The 17,224-nt window shown below is 35.0% G+C and overlaps 1 protein-coding gene across 16 annotated transcripts in view; it reads left to right on the plus strand.

The window, feature by feature from the left end:
- Positions 1 to 17,224, plus strand: part of atp7a (ATPase copper transporting alpha) — an 813,718-nt gene that overhangs the window by 10,072 nt on the left and 786,422 nt on the right. For all 16 annotated transcript variants that reach the window (XM_087280636.1, XM_087280630.1, XM_087280631.1 and 13 more), the window contains 9 exon segments: positions 2,357 to 3,028; positions 8,999 to 9,214; positions 10,897 to 11,060; positions 11,140 to 11,301; positions 11,547 to 11,623; positions 13,112 to 13,337; positions 13,439 to 13,672; positions 16,305 to 16,396; positions 16,504 to 16,631. In XM_087280636.1, the coding sequence (XP_087136762.1) occupies positions 2,357 to 3,028; positions 8,999 to 9,214; positions 10,897 to 11,060; positions 11,140 to 11,301; positions 11,547 to 11,623; positions 13,112 to 13,337; positions 13,439 to 13,672; positions 16,305 to 16,396; positions 16,504 to 16,631 (1,971 nt within the window).

Below are 17,224 nucleotides of genomic sequence, written 5' to 3' on the forward strand. Positions count from 1 at the left end.
GACCGGTAGTGTATATTTTTTATTACTTTATCAACTGATATTGTGCTCTTTGATATTTTACAAGCTTCACTTAGAGGGATTAAATAATAATAATAATAATAATAATAATAATAGAAACATTATCTATTATTATTATTATTTTTATCATTTAATGAATAATTCGAGGACCACAGTGGAAACAAGCCCAGGGCTTTATTGTGTTTTTATCCTCAACTATTTTATTTAAAAAATGTTCAGGACACTTCTATTTTAGTACAGTTTGTCTAAAAACTGTCTAATAAAAATTCTATTTAATTTAATATTTTAAAGTCTATTTAATAATTTACTTCACTTAATTTAACATATAATAAGTCTATATTTTTGACATCCCTATGCTGTATTGACAAAATATAAAGGTCTCAGCCCATAACAACTGTTAAACTGTTAATGAAACATAAACAAAAAAGTTAAGATGTTACAAATTAAATAAAATATCTTTTCTCAAAAAGAAAGTTAACCAAAACAAAACAAGATAACAGGGATTAAAAATATAATCCCTGGTGCCCCTGCGCTCTCTCTCCCCAAAATATAAAGCAATACACAAACCACTGAGAATTACCAAGAAAACATTATTTATTTACAGAAAATGAGCAAAATAACATTGAGAGGGTTTAAGCCAAAATAAATGACAATAAACAAAAGTAACTAAATTAGAGCAAACTTCCCTGAAAGATAAATAAGAAAGTAAAATACAGAAAAACGTTCCTCCCTACTAACAACACAGGAGAAAACGAAAATTATAAACAGAAGGCACCAAACCTCCCTACCATTCTCCAAGCCAGACAGGGAGACAGAAAACCTAGTTCCTCTGGTTAGAATATACAACACATCGGCAACTCACGACACGTCATATAAATATTATTATTATTATAACCTTTATTTTACCAGAAAAGGCAAATTGAGATAAAAAATCTCTTTTACAAGAGTGTCCTGGCCAAGTTTAGGCAGGATACGTATCACATGGGCAGACAACAAACAAAAAACTATTTACAGTTAACATGAATCACACTGACAAACTATTCAAAACATCTACAAACCTGTGTTTCAACTTCTAAAACTTCTAACTTATTGTCTTTTTAAAAGCATTTAGTGAAATCAATTTTTTGAACTGCAACTGTGCAAATTATTCCATGCAAAAGGTGATGCGTACTTAAAAGCCTTTTTTCCCCATCTCAGTCTGCACTTTAGGAACAGACAGTAAATAAATATCTTGTGACTGAAGACCATAGTTAAGAACAGGCTTTTTACAAATGTAATTGTGTAGATATGAAGGGAGTAAACCCAGTATAGATTTGTAAACAAGAAAATGCCAATGCTTGAGCCTAAGAATAGACAAAGCAGACCAACCTACCCTAGTATACAGCACACAACGATGAGTAAGAGATTTAAAATTTGTTATAAATATTAGTGCACCATGGTAAACAGTATCCAATGCATGCAGACTCTGAGACAAAGCATGCATATAGATAACATCACCATAGTCTAATATCGACATACATGTTGCATCATCCAGCTTTTTTAGCATCAAAAGCAGTTCTTAACTCTTAAATAGAAGCCTAAAATCACTTTTATTTTTTTTACCAATTGCTGAATGTGAGAACTAAAAGAAAGTATATAATCAATTAAAATTCCAAGATATTTGCACTAAGACACCAATTCAATCTCTGCACCATGATAGTGAATTTGAAAATAGCTTTGTTTTGTTTTATCGGCATTTAAAACTAGTTTTAACTCAGATAAATTATGTTGAAGTACATTAAAAGCGATCTATAGTTGAGAAAGGGCCAGATTGGGTGTAGATGCAGCTGTGTATATGATTGTACCATCCACATAATAACGAAAATTTGCATTTTTGATTTTTCGATCAGTATTATTTATATAATAAAAAGAAGAGGCCCCAATACTGGTGCCTGTGGAACAATAACTCATTTTCATTACTCAAGCAACATCTCAACAGAGAATTACGAAAGGGCAATCATGAGAGAGCAGGGAGCTGCTGAATCCATGTTGCTTGGGGTTTAAAATACAACTGCCGCCAATCCAAGCAAAAATCATGATACGCCGTAATCCGATGCACCTGCGATTAATTCAGACTGAGAGAGAGAGCGAAAGAAACAGCGAGAGAAAGAAAAACACAACACACACCACAACAACTACTCGTAACAATGAGCATAAATACGTTCGTATTATTGACTCTTGGATAACATATATTATTAACCTAACATAATATTAACATAATATTGTAGTTTTTAAAATTTGTTATTTATATTTTGATTATATGATTTAATTTATTCATTTTTTTCTGTGCTTGTTTCAGTCTCTCTAGAATCTCAGGAGGCCGCTGTAGTTTACCTGCCTTATATCATCACAGTGGATGAGATTGTGAAGCAGATTGAGGTGGCTGGTTTCAAGGCCACTGTCAAGTCTAAACCTCGTCAGTTGAAGCTGTCAGCTAGTGAAGTAGAGCGATTACTCAGTGCGCCAAAACAGACTGAGGAGAAGCTTTCTGAGCCGCCTGCAGATTCCACAGTCACTACACTGTTTCAGGTTACAGGAATGCACTGCAACTCCTGTGTGGTAAACATTCAGGACAATATATCCAAGCTGCCTGCTGTGACTTCAGTAGTTGTGTCCTTGGAGAATAGACAGGCGTCCATTCAGCACAACCCAAAACAAGTCTCAGCGGTGGAGCTGCAGAAAGCCATCGAGGCTCTTCCTCCAGGGAATTTTAAAGCCATCATTCCAGCTTCCCCAGAGCCAGGCTTCCTCCAGCCACTGGTATCAGTAGCTGAGATCCACATTGAGGGCATGACCTGCGGCTCCTGTGTTCAGTCCATCGAGGGCACGCTTTCCCAGAAGAAAGGAGTCAGATCAGCCCAAGTGTCATTGGCCAATCATAAGGGAACCTTTGAATATGACCCTTTATTGACTTCACCTGAGGAGCTGAGGGCTGCTATAGAGGACATGGGCTTTGATGCTTTTCTGCCTGGTAAGTGTTTTGTGTATGTCCTGGGGGCACATTTTCTCTTCTATAAGTCTTCATTACTGACAGTTTATAGGCAGGGTAATAGCACTGAACTGTTTTATATTGTCTTTTGGTCATAAATAGTTCTGATGCTGCCCTTGCCTTATGTCAGAAACCTGAATTGTGAGATTTATAGCAAGTGGGTGTATCTCTGAGAAATCAAGCATGATCAGCTATGTAACTAGGTCTTAAGCCGCCTTTCCACTGCACACGACATTTGGACACGACTGTCCGAATATGCTCCCCTGTGGCAGTCGCATAGAATTTTCAGTTCTGACATGCACTATGGGAGAGAAGCTGTTCTCGTAGTGTCCAAAATAAAGGAGTGCAAAACCAAGAGCCAGTATTCTCTGTGCGTTCCCCATGATTGAATGAATGAATACTAAAAACTCATACACTGATAAAAAATATTGGGGGGAATGTGGAGACAACATTAAACAATTATATTATTATTACTTTATTACTTACATTTATGAACAGAAGTGTTTTTTTTTTAATATAGACTTTTTCTGATTCCAAAAATAACCAGAAAATCTACTATTTCTCATCTTGCGCACACGGATCCGTTTGTACAACATTGGAATACATCATATCCGGTTGAAACAGCTCCTGGGCTGCTCTTCATTGGAAATGGATGACTTCCGGTCTGTCGCTTGTCGTGTGCAGTGAAAAGGAGGCTTTAGAACATGGTGTAATTACAGAAGTGTCAAGATTTAAAGGGTCACAAAACACCAAAACACATTTTTTGAGATGTTGACAGTCATATACATGTGTGTATATATATATATATATATATATATATATATATATATATATATATATATATATATATGTCCCACACTGCTAAAAACCCTATTAGGACACATATATTTCACAAAAAAAGTGAAAATTTGTTGTTTTTGCATTATTTTGAGAAAATTTTTCATCCGGTTTGAAAAGAAATTTAGAAGCGACGCCACGGCCATGAGATGATTGTGTAAATTCCAGCGTGTAGACTGGATGTCTGGACTGGCAGGTACAACATGACGTCTTTAAGTTTTCATCATTAATTTATGAGAAAGACTTGGTTCGAACCAATCAGTGCATTCTATTGTGAATGAGCTGCAACTTCATTAATATGCATGATAGCTTCCAAGACTAATGTACGTTACAATGTTCAGACGGCAGAGAGACGCCATGTTCTGTTTCCAACGCTAATGAAAACAAGAATTGCTTGGAGACATGGGTCGTCAGTGTTGCGTTTATAAATGTGCAGCAATGAAGGTTTTCATTTCCCCATTATAAGAGCAAAGCTGGACTCACTTGTGGATTACAGTGCTCTGCTAACATGCCACAAAAATACGTTTGTAATAGGGCTGTAACGATACACGATATAAAATCGAAATCGCGACACTCAGATCTACGATCCTGTGTCGCGGTGTGATAAGGGAGAATCGCGACACACCCCGTGACTACCTTTCCAATAACGTCACGCGTGCCTGCAAAAGTTGAGCTAGTTGAAGAAGAACGTGAGGAAACACTTTTTTTCCGCTCGACATTACGAGCACTGCTCCGTTTAAGCATTCGCAATTAGCGTTTAACCGGGAGAGCTCGCACGGAGCTCTTAGTAAGGGACTGTCTGAATGTGTCAGGAATATCAAAAACAAAACCAACTTAACCCCTCTAGACAACCGACAACGGCAGAAACATTGCCAATGCTGTCAAAGCATTGTTGTTAATGTGGCTGCGCAGAGAGGGATGGGTGTTCACCAGATGCCCCGACTCCTCTGCAGAGGAAACTTTTCTGTAACCGTGCTGTGCGCTTTCTGTTTGAACCTTTGAGAGTTAACGTTATGTGCTGACTGACAGCGCGATGCGTGAGGCCAGGAAACAGGACGAAGCTTTCAGTTAAGATGAACACAGTTTCTATAGTTATACTTTATTTATAGATAAAGGTATATGGCTCTGCATATAATCACTCTATCTTGCTGGAAATTAATAGCCGTTTCGCTTTACTTCAGGACGCATTAACACCGCTCTGAAGGTCTAATCGTTGTTTTAAGTTATCCAGAGCTGTATGAATGTACAAATCTCGAATATAACAATAGCATTAAATATTACAATTGTAACAACACAGACAGCAACACTTATGCACAATCGATACCCAGCTGATTCAGTCGTTTCATAAGAGGACCGCGCTTCTTCTCTTCTTTTTTCCTTGTCAACATAAAGGCAGTGAGATGCGCCTTGTTTTCGGCTTATAAAGCATGTATGCATATTAATGCAATAGCATATTTAAACAACAAAACTGTTTACAAAAAGTCTACATATGCGTGCGTTGTTGTTGTCTTTTCATCACGCAGCACGCGCACTTGAACCGCGAGGGAGAGAGAGGAAACCATCAGGACATATTCTTTAAAATAATGATTTCTATTAAAATGTAAAAGGTTTTGTGATTATAATAATAACAGCGGGGCATTAAATAAATGCATATTTTCCGTGGAGCGGGCAATTTGAGGAAGTCTGCGATTTTTATTTGACGGAAGAAAAAACATGATTGGAAAAAAACAGCCTATGCCGGTTGTTAAAAAGAATCAGTCAGTATTTTTGTTTTGTAACCTATAAATTAATTATTTAAATGAAAATAATTTAGGGCAGTCCTATTTATTTTATTCATTTTATTTAGATTATTCTGCTCTTCTGTGCTAAACACTGCAGGTGCGTGAAGATGCTCTGTTGTTCTGTTCTGTTATTAATATGCTAGCATTTAAAAATAAATCAGTAGCCTATTTTAAAATGCAATATTTAATGTGTCAGACACAAAATAGACACGTCAATTTGTTTAATATAAAATTAATAATAATCTGACCAGTTAACCGTTATTATAATAACCGATTAATCAGCGGCGGTTGTCTGTTAGCAAAATTAACCGAAATGAGCATCCCTAGTAGCCATTTAATTTACTTTTTCTATGTAAGAGAACTTGATTGAAAAATAATTTTTTAACATGCTTGAACCATCTACACAATGGAGTTTAGTTCTGTTTGGTTTTTCAAAAGTATTTTGTTACAAAGAAAACAAAAATGATATAATTTTATTTAATAAAAAATAGTTTTAAAAATCTTTTTTTTTCCCACCCCACACGAAAAAAAAAATCGTGATACGAATCGAATCGTGGGTCAAAAATCGTGATACGAATCGAACCGTGGGTTTGGTGTATCGTTACAGCCCTAGTTTGTAAGGAACTTTTTTTTTTTTTACCAGAGAGCTTTTCACATGTAAAAATGGTAAATTACGGATTTTCCACTCATCTCCTTTTTTAAAAAGACGTTGTCCCAGTTCGCGTTGATTGTCCTGTCTTTACGGATTTGGTAAGTGAGAGATTAGTGCTCTTTGTTTGTTTATTCAGATGGCAAAGTTAGTATCGTCAGCAGTACTATTTCAGTTTTTACTATTTCAAACATACCTTAGTCAAAGTGATTTAGTTACTAAGTTTAAAGTACGTTAGTATCACTACAATATTATGGACTGAAAGATCCGCTGTAAATGCTGCTCTCTGTATGTAAACATGTAAAAACCTTAATCAATCTATTACTGTTGTGTAGGATTTACGGTGCGTTTTGTGATAGGACAGTCTATACCAGGGATGGGCAAACTTGATCCTCGAGGGCCGGTATCCCTGCAGAGTTTTGTTCCAACACTAGTCAAACACACCTAAACAAATTAATTAGTGTCTTCAAGATCACTTGAACTCTATAGGGAGGTCTGTTTGAATAGGGTTGGAGCTAAACTGTGCAGGACACCGGCCCTCCAGGACCGAGATTGCCCACCCCTGGTCTATACACACAGCTGTCTGACACTATTCTCTGCACCTACCGAGTGCCTCTAAGTTTATGCTAAGCTAAGCTAAGTGCACCTGCCAGAACCGAAGATTGAATGAATGGATTCAAAAATGTAAAAACTCAACTGTTTAACTGGAGGGGATTTGTAAAATTAACCTTTTTTCAAAAAAGTGAAATGTTCTCTTAACATACATAGAGCACATGTATTGTTGTGAATTAAAGGAGAGATTTTTCAGGTACCTTTAAAGCAGAGTCTTTCAGTAAAAAAAAAAAAAAAAAAAAACTTTTGCTGCTTGTTTAAACTACTTATTTAAAATGCATTAAAACAACATAGTCATATTTTTTTTGAAGGACAACTTAATTGTTTTATGTTTAGACTACTTAAATAAAAAAAATTGAATTGAAAAAATGATTGAGTTTACTTAGTTTGTGTTGGGACTGGATGAAGGAATCATGTGGAACACTGAATCTTTTTACAGTGTTTAATGAGAACTCACCATTGCTGTGTTCTTCATCGAAAATTTAACTAGTGCAGCAGGGTACATTTTTACTTAACACCTTTAAAAGTAGTATCTCAAGACACTTTACAGACATAAAATGTGCAGCAGTAAAATGCACAAGGATAAATGCAAAAAAATAATAATAATAATAATACAAATAAATAAAAGCACATATAATAATGATAATAATAATAACAGATCTAAAAATCATATAAAAGTCAAATAAAATCAAATAAAAGCTACCTTTAAAAAGTAAGTTTTAAGAAATTATTTTAAAATAACAGAGGTTAATAAAATAATAAGAGGTTAAAAGCAATAGAGGTTAAAGAGTTCCACAGTTTGGGCCCTATCATACACTCGTTGCAATGTGGCGCAAGGCGCGGCGCAATACTTGTTTGCTAGTTTCAGTGTGGCGCAAGAGTCATTTTGAAGCGTTGCGTCATGCTCTTTAAATAGCAAATGCATGTGCACCCATAGGCAAATATGGATTCTGACACGCCCTAAAAGCGTTTGCGCCCTGCGATTTTCCTTTTTGCGCATGGATCGTCAAAATAGAGCCCTTTATGTGCCAATGAAGACAATGCTTGATCTCCCAAAAATTTTGCCCGCGTTGATTGAGCAGTTAAAAGCCTAGCATCAGACGCACATGTCTAGGAGTGTATGGGAGTAGAAACAAAAGCTGTCATGACAAGTTTAATTAAAAATCTTGTTTCAGGGTCTTGAATAGATCCTGAGGTTTTACCTTCCCTAGCATTTTCATTGCTTGGAGGAATGATACTGTCTCTCACACCAAGGCAGTCAGACCTGATACCTCAGATTGCATCTTATAATGTAAAAAACACAAATTAAATATATATATATATATATATATATATATATATATATATATATATATATATATATATATATATATATATATATAGCTGGTTTGAGTATTTAATTACTCAAATTCATACCATGGTATCCAATTTCATGAGAATTTAACAAGGTACATGTCCTTTGATATTTTACCACACACACAAAATAAATAAACAAATCACTGGGATTTTCTGGCCTTGTCCTAGTGCCTATTGTAGTATTGTGAAGCACATTTCCTTCCCATTTGTCAGTTCTGAGGTGTGTTTGGGTTATTTATTTTTGGGTATTGAATATATGGAAATGCAGGTCATCTTGATGTAATGCTATAAAAAAATCTGCATAGAAAATAAAAGACTGAAAATTGATAAGAATGCTGCAACATTAATAGTTCAAATAGGCTTTTTTTTACTATATGTAATGTATATAAAATATTCTAAAGATATATTTTTGACAGTTTTTTGCCATTCTTTTATAGACATTTGTCCTATTCTGATAGCATTTGATGTTGTCGTAAGGATGCTGTGCAAAGCTATTTTAGCCTCGTCTGTATTTGAAATGACTAAGAAGATTTTGGCACAGCAGTTGTTGTTCTTTTCAATTTCTATTTATTTCTATTTTTCTATTTTTTTTTTAATTGTTTCCATTTCTGTTTTTACATGAGTAACTGGTATGTCAGGAAATAAAATTGTCATTTTCTAAATTGTTATTTCCACTGAAAGCTATATGAAGGTCACTTTGTCCTATCTTGTTTACAGAGACAAATTCATTGGTGCCTTCAGTGGTCAAAAGCCCATCTCTGTCTGTCCGGAGCTCATCATTATCTCCTGTCCGGTCAGCTGTGAAGGAGAATGAAGCTGAGAGTGACGCTGAGCCTTCAACAAACACTATTTCTAAATGTTTCATCCAGATTGGAGGAATGACCTGTGCCTCCTGCGTGGCCAACATTGAGAGGAACCTCAAGAACGAATATGGTATTCATTAATCTTTCCAAAGCAAACTTTTCAAATGCCATAAAGTGGCCCTTTTGTATGTTTCTAATTTTTTTTGAATCTCTCTACCTGGGTTTATATCATTCAAAAAAGATTTTTCTTAAAATATACATTGCAGCATTAACATTTTTCCTAAATGTGTCTGAAAGGTTATTCAATTTTAACTCTTTAAACCCCTTATTTTTGAGAGCCTACTCTACTTATTGATCAGATGAACAGCAGGTCTACTGCAGGTCTACTTTCTTATGAAGAGCCAAAAACCAAACTTAATATAGTTGCCATGGGTAATTACCTTTATTGCTTAAATGAACTAAAACCGTTTTTTTCTTTACATTTAATAATAAACTTATAAAATAAAATAAAAAGTCATTTATAACAGAATTACACAAGTTTTTGCCTTAAAAATCTGATTTATTTACAACATTTAATTGAAATATTTAATTTCAGTTTGCTTTATTTCAAGTCCCAACCCTTTCCATCATACTCAATTCTTTTCTCAGATGGGATGGTGGGCCAAATCAAAGGTTGCAATGGGCTAACTTTGACCTGCGGGCCCTACTTTGGCCACCTCAGTCTACTGCTTACAGAGTATGTCAGAAACAAAAAAACGTATTGCCGTATATGAATTTCCTCTCCAGAGGCCCTTTTAACATGTAAATACACAATGTATTGAAAAGTAACTAGAATGTTTTTTTTTTTATCATATCAATTTGAGGTCAACACCTCAACGTTTGGAAACGAATGCAAAGTACATTAACTTTCACATTTCCATTCTACAACTACAGCATATCTAGTTTTTGAGGTGCTGTTTGTAGGTAATTATTTGCATTTTTGTTTTTACAAAGCTATGACGGTTTGTCCAGGAATACGGCTGGACTTACTGACTCATTATTTTATTATTTATTGTTACCTTTTAAGTAACAGCTAAATTGTTGCAAAATGGGGTGTGCTATGTAAATTTATTCATGATAAGTATTTATTAAGACTATTAAAAGTTGCAGTCTATAATACACAACCTTTTTAAAGCATGTACATAATCAGAAAGCATTTAAACCATTAGCCTGTTCATAATGCTATGATTCTAATAATGATTTATAATCGGTATATATGGGACTTTAATTTGGGTTAAAAGTACAGTTTTTAAAATAAAAGTCAAATGTTTTGACAATTAAAGATTAGGCTTAACAGATAATAAAATCTAAATGTAGTGTTTCTATTCACAGATTCCTGCAAACAAAGTATAACAATAAAAATGTGCACATTTTGATCTGAAATAAGCTAATTTGCAATCGTTAGATTTAATCATGAACATAGCTGGATTTATTGTAATACTTTTTTACTCAGCTGGCAGAGCTAAATTGGCAGACATGATACTTACTAGGTCAAATGACATTTAACAGAGATGACAAAATGTGGAGTTTGTGACTCCAAAGTACAAAAAATCTAAATAAATAAATAAATAAAAAAAAATACATAATAATGATAATTCTCTAATTAAGTTAAGTAAAATAAACATAATAATGATAATTCTATAAATAAGTTGAATTTCTCAAATAGAAATTGAGGAAAAGTGGTAAAGCTGATTGATTGATTGATTGATTGAATGTTGTGTATAGTTGTTATTATGGCTGTAATTCATTTGTTGTCGTGATTTTTTTCCTCAGGTATACACTCCGTTTTGGTGGCTCTGATGGCCAGTAAAGCTGAGGTTCGATACAGCCCATCAGTCATTGATCCTCTGAGAATAGCAGAGCTGATTCGAGAGCTTGGCTTCACTGCCACAGTCATGGATAATTATGATGGCTCAGATGGATCCCTGGAGCTTGTGGTAAATATGCCAGCAGATCCTATTCTTGATATGTTTTTTCTATTAACATAAGATTGTGGACACTGTCTCTTTTCAATAGGTCAGAGGGATGACATGTGCCTCTTGTGTTCATAAAATTGAGTCTAACTTGATGAAACAGAAGGGCATCCTCTACGCTTCAGTTGCCCTTTCAACTAATAAAGCCCACATCAAATATGACCCAGAAGTGACCGGCCCCAGAGATATAATCAGATTGATTGAGGTGAGCTCATGCTTATTTTCATCTGGATTAATTTTTATATGTAAAGTTGTTCCAAACCATAGTAAGTTGCCTGCTTAGACAGCCATTTTGTTATTGAGTCAGGGAAGTTGGCTTTCTGAATCAGTCACTAATGTTTGCTGTCAGTACATTATGTTTTGAAACAGACCTATAAATAATAAAAAAGAGAAGTATGAAACTGTTGATAAAGTAGGTTCTTACATGAACTTCCCTTTTTTGATGGATAGAACATGGGATTTACTGCCTCTCTAGTGAAGAAAGATCGTCCAGGAAGTCATTTGGATCACAGTCGTGAAATCCGACAGTAAGTACAAGAGTAGAAAAACAATTCTGAAATGATTATTTTTAAAACAAGATTACTTAACAGGTCAATCAGTGCATTTCAACATAATCATCTTTGATTTTGTGTTAAGTTGTTTTATTTGTTTTTTACTGATCTCAAACATAGGGTCTTTAGTAAAAATACTTTTGTTTTTTAAATATTTTTTTACAGATACTTTTTAAGACACATAAATACATATACAATTCTAAACCAGAGGTGTGGAATAATTACGATTCTCCTCCAGTTCTGAATAGACAATTAAACAACCTGTTTAAAAATATTTCATTCATTGAAATTATTTTTTCTAACTGGTTTTAATGAATTATTTAATGACTCAATTAAAGATTTCACTTGTTTTAATTACAGTCACTTATCACTTAAACAAATGTTTGACAAATTTTAACAGTGACTTGTTACCACTTATTTTCCAATCTTTTTGATTAGGTATTTACATATATAATTACTTATTAAAGAAATTACTTTGTAAACAGTGACTGCTGCAAAGTATGTTTTATATAGTATAAATAAAGTCTGCACATACTACTGAGTGCCTGCGGGGTCTTAGCATTTTAGGCCCTAAATGGTCTTAAATTTTCTGAAATTTAGGGTGTACTCTAACTAGGCTATCTGAACCATGACCGGGGACATTTGACCCTCATTTGCTTTTTTTTTTTTTGACAAGTGTGAGTGCTTCACATCGTGCCCAGGTACTGTTTGTTTGGGTGGCCATGGCCTGGTTGGGAGAGATGGTCCAGAGCTTGGTTCAGTTGGACTTGTAGTAAGAGTGCAAAGCTCAAACGAGGAGTGTGAAACTGAAGACGCAACGCTACTTTTAAGGGATTGGATTTATTAATCATTCTTGTGTTTCAGTGATTGGGAACAGTCATAGTTTATTAAAGATGCAAATCCCTCAGTGCAGGGCAGCTGCAACCTTCAGTAAACATCATATTATATTCATATTATTTTACTGTTTCAATGTAAATTATAATTGTATTTTTAAATGTAAATTATTTAAGTATTATTAAATGAATTTAATTGCCATACATTTTTTAATAGGGCAAATAAAAATACTTTCCACCTGGGCCATTTGAAAAACTCCTTAGTGTTTAGCTCTGTATGAGTCTAAATTTTCAATCATAGTGGTCCTAAAAATATCTTTAAAAGTCTTAAATTTAACTTGGTGAAACCTGCAGAAACCTTGAACTGAATTAAGCTGACACCCAATCAGTCATCAGCAATCCATCTTAATAGAACTTTAACAAAACTTATATTTATTTACTCTTTTTACCAATATGGTTTAATTCTCTTCCTTGAAAGTAATGGAATTTTATATTTAGAATCGAGTGGGAACCCAGTAGCTTAAAATCTTTACTACACCCTCACTGCACCTGTAATGCCCTAAAATAGGGCAGCATACAGGGTAGCAGAACAGAAATAATACTGTCTTTGATTTTGTTTGTTTGTTCTCAGGTGGAAAAGATCATTCCAGATCAGTCTGTTTTTCTGTGTGCCGGTTATGGGCATGATGATCTACATGATAGTTGTGGATCACATGATCGACAAGTATCATCAACATCATAACGCCACCGCTGAGGACAGAGCGAAATATCACTCCACAATGTTTCTGGAGAAACAGCTTCTGCCAGGCCTCTCCATCATGAACCTCATCTCGTTTCTCTTCTGTGTTCCTGTGCAGGTTGGTTTACTGCAAGTTTCAATTTCTTTGTTTAAATTGTTCAGTTCTGCACGAAAGATCTCTTTGTTTTTAGTGACTATACCGGTTTTGTCTGTCTGCAGTTTATCGGCGGGAGGTATTTTTACTGTCAAGCCTACAAAGCTGTCAAGCACCGGACGGCCAATATGGATGTTCTGATTGTTCTTGCTACAACAATTGCCTTCACGTATTCAGTGGTGGTTCTTCTGGTTGCCATGGTCGAGAGGGCAAAGGTCAACCCCATCACCTTCTTTGATACTCCGCCAATGCTGTTTGTGTTCATCTCGCTGGGCCGCTGGCTGGAGCAGATAGCAAAGGTGAACAAACATTTCCATAAGTTATTCACACTACACCTCGTGTAAGAGCTGCTTGTACATTACACTAACATCATTTGGAATGATTATTAACTCTTTCCCTGCCATTGAAAAGTTTTTAAGCCAATCCGTGTTTTAGGTATATTACGGTTGTAGAAGCTATATATATATATATATATATATATATATATATATATATATATATATATATATATATATATATATATATATATATATATATATAGAAAATGCACTACTTGTAGAAAAGTTTTTTGTAAAAAGGTTACATTTTTCATGAAACCTACCTGCATTAAAGTATATATATAAAAACATGAACACATGAAGATGAAGGTTTTTTTTTTGTTTAAAATCAGAGCAACTCTCCCATTCTTATTTTGATATATAATATGCTCATATAAGCCATATACATGCAATATGGTCATTCCTAGCTGAAAATGTTCAGAGGGCTGTCAAGCACTGGCAGGGGAAGAGTTAAAATATTAGTAAGTATTTTGGTCTCAAAGGCTGCAATTATTTGATTTGAAAATATATATACTATATTATATATAAAGATATGAAACAATTTAAAAACTTATAAAATATTATTGAAATGATTCAATTCAATTGAATTTAACAGTAAGAGCTTAAGGCTTTGCTTAGTCAAAAAAAATCTACATTTCCAGGTAATCAGCAGTTCTATAAGATGATCCTGAACTTATGTGTATCTGTCTGAGAGGTTTTTATGGATGGCTGTCTTCATGTTGGGCATGATGAGTGACAGGGTGGCCGTCTTTTCATTACACAGGACAGTCGTGGCTCTTTTCAGCAGTTTAGGCAGGTTTACCATTTCTTCGGCGTCGCTGATGTCAGCGCTATCAAGTGTATCATTTTGACGTGCATTTTTGTGTACCTCTGTACTCAGAAGAGTTAATGCTCGTCGTATTCATAACTCTAAAATGCGATATAATTATTTAAATAATGTGCACGCTTTCGGTTTAATTTCCACTGCTGTTCATACTTCCCACGCGGTTCCTGAACGATCACTCTGTTCCACAAACTGAATGTTGTTTACTAATTTATTACCTGTTAGTCACAACCTGCAGGTTCTGTTCACTGAAGCAGACGCGCGCGCTTATCATAGTCCGCCCTCTGTAGTAACAGCTCACGGTCAGCTCACGTCATGTGTGATTTTGCGGCCGCCAATACATCATTATATGAAGACAGAATGATATTTTAGGGTGAATTGTACCTTATAAATACAGTATGTGACTCTTTCAACACCATTAGGAGGTATCCATGTCGCTGTGGAAAGTATGTGAATCACTGTGAAGACTAAAACTTAGGCTATGTTTGACACAGTGTGCATGTCAAAAAGTGTACGAGTCTAAAGCAATGACTGTACAACCGAAATGTTGCCAGACGTCTGATTTTGAGAGGATGGGCCATCCTCTATTTCAACTCCACTCATCTTGGTCTGCTAACATTACTGCTGCTGCAATCTGAACTCACGTGCGACAGCAGGTGGAACGTAGCTCACGTGCAAACAGCTCAACTAAAAAGAGAAAACGAACGTCATATCATAATCAAATCGTCATAACGCCACGATGCATATTGTTACATTTTTGCATCGCAATAAATCATACAACGATAAATCGTTACAGCCCTAATATATATATATATATATATAAATTATTACAATTTTAATATTACAAAATAAAAATATTACAAAATATTACAAAATTATAAATATTTAAAATAGGCACTATTCTTATAAATAAACTGCATAGTTGCTATCTAAACCACTACATTCTTGCCTGAAAAAGCCTCAAAAGTGCATTATGTTGTCCAACAGCTACAACATTTATCAAACTGTGAGTTTATTGATCTACTGTCACTCTATGTGGACTGAGTAATACAGAAAAGTGAGGAGGCTGTATGAGTTTTGATATTGCAGAATATCCCATGGCTTCAGTCAATCAAATTCGAAAACCACACACACTCACATAATTCAGTTATTATAATGGATCAGTAACTATTAGCAAATTGAAGAAACTGTTATCTATTTGAATATATTTTAAAATGTAACTTATTTCAGTAATGGCGAAGTTGTCTTTTTAGCAGACATTAATGTATTATCCTTTAAAAATCATTTTCATATGCTGATATTGTGCTCGAGGTAGAACACAGTTGTGTTGAAAATAGGTTAACTGATTACAAAAAATATGTACATTCAAAGTGATAGGCTGCTATTTGAATGAGAAGCTTTCTGCCACAAATATAGCCATTTTGCTGAAATTTCTAAACTTCTATTTACAAAAGATAATATTGTTTAAACCTTTTAACTTTGATATCAAAAGCCTTTATCAGTAACTGAGCATATTAAAATCAGCTTATTAAACTGATTTCTGAAGGATCATGAGAGTTTAGTTTAGCTTTGCCATCACAAGAATAAATTACATTTCAAAATATATTCCAACAGGTATTTTAAATGATAATTTTTCACAATATTACAGTTACATTATTTTTTACTAAAAGGAAATGTCAGGGAATCTTCAGGAAATGTCAAATATTAATTATCCTGCTGATTTTTTAATTTCCTGCTTCACTGTTGATGTCGTTTGGTCTTCAATTGCAGAGTAAGACCTCCGAGGCACTGTCCAAGCTGATGTCTTTACAGGCCACAGAGGCCACTGTAGTTACACTCAATGAGGACATGTCTGTGTTAAGGTTTGTGCATTTCCTGTGCTGTTTCAGTTTTAATTCCCTTCATACAAAAAGCACAGTCGATTCTAATCAGACTTATACTCATGACCTTGTATCTCTGTGTCTCTCAGTGAAGAGCAGGTGGATGTGGAGCTGGTGCAGAGGGGAGATGTAGTGAAAGTTGTGCCTGGAGGGAAGTTTCCAGTGGACGGCCGGGTGATTGAAGGGCACTCCATGGCAGACGAGTCTCTCATTACGGGTTCGAGAGGGCTATTTCCTCTGCACTAACATAAATGAAATCAAAGGAGGATGAATAATTGTTGTGCTTTCCATGGCGTCATACAGTGACGTCCAAAAGCTTGAGAGCACTTGCAGAATTATTAACATGTGAAATAAAACAAGCCTTTCATATAATAGCACTATATTATATAATTATAATAACTATGTTAATTATTTATTGTTTTATTTGGGCCACCACCTAGAACATCCTAGCAGTAACTAAACAACCAATCCATTAGCATAAGCAACAACCTCACATATGTTTTTCAGTGTCTAGGATATAACAGTAGTTATGTTTCCATCCAAATATGCGAATTAACGTTATGCGCAAAACTGGGCGGAAGGAGGGTGAGATGCATGAATTCCTGGAGATTATCATTCATTTGCAGGCATTCGGGAGTCTCTGCATATGTGGGAGACTCCCAGAACTCCGGGGAGACTTGGGATCTCTGCAGAACGATATAAGGGTGTCTCATGCAGCACTTTAAGTAAGGTTGCATAGTTTATCTGACTCTGTATCTCTGGCATCTTTTAACTTTCACCAGCGCATCAGTATCTGGTGTCACATCCTGA

The sequence above is a fragment of the Danio rerio genome, chromosome 14, assembly GCF_052040795.2.
Source record: "Danio rerio strain M-AB ecotype USA chromosome 14, GRCz13ab, whole genome shotgun sequence".
NCBI classification, from domain to species: Eukaryota; Metazoa; Chordata; class Actinopteri; order Cypriniformes; family Danionidae; genus Danio; species Danio rerio.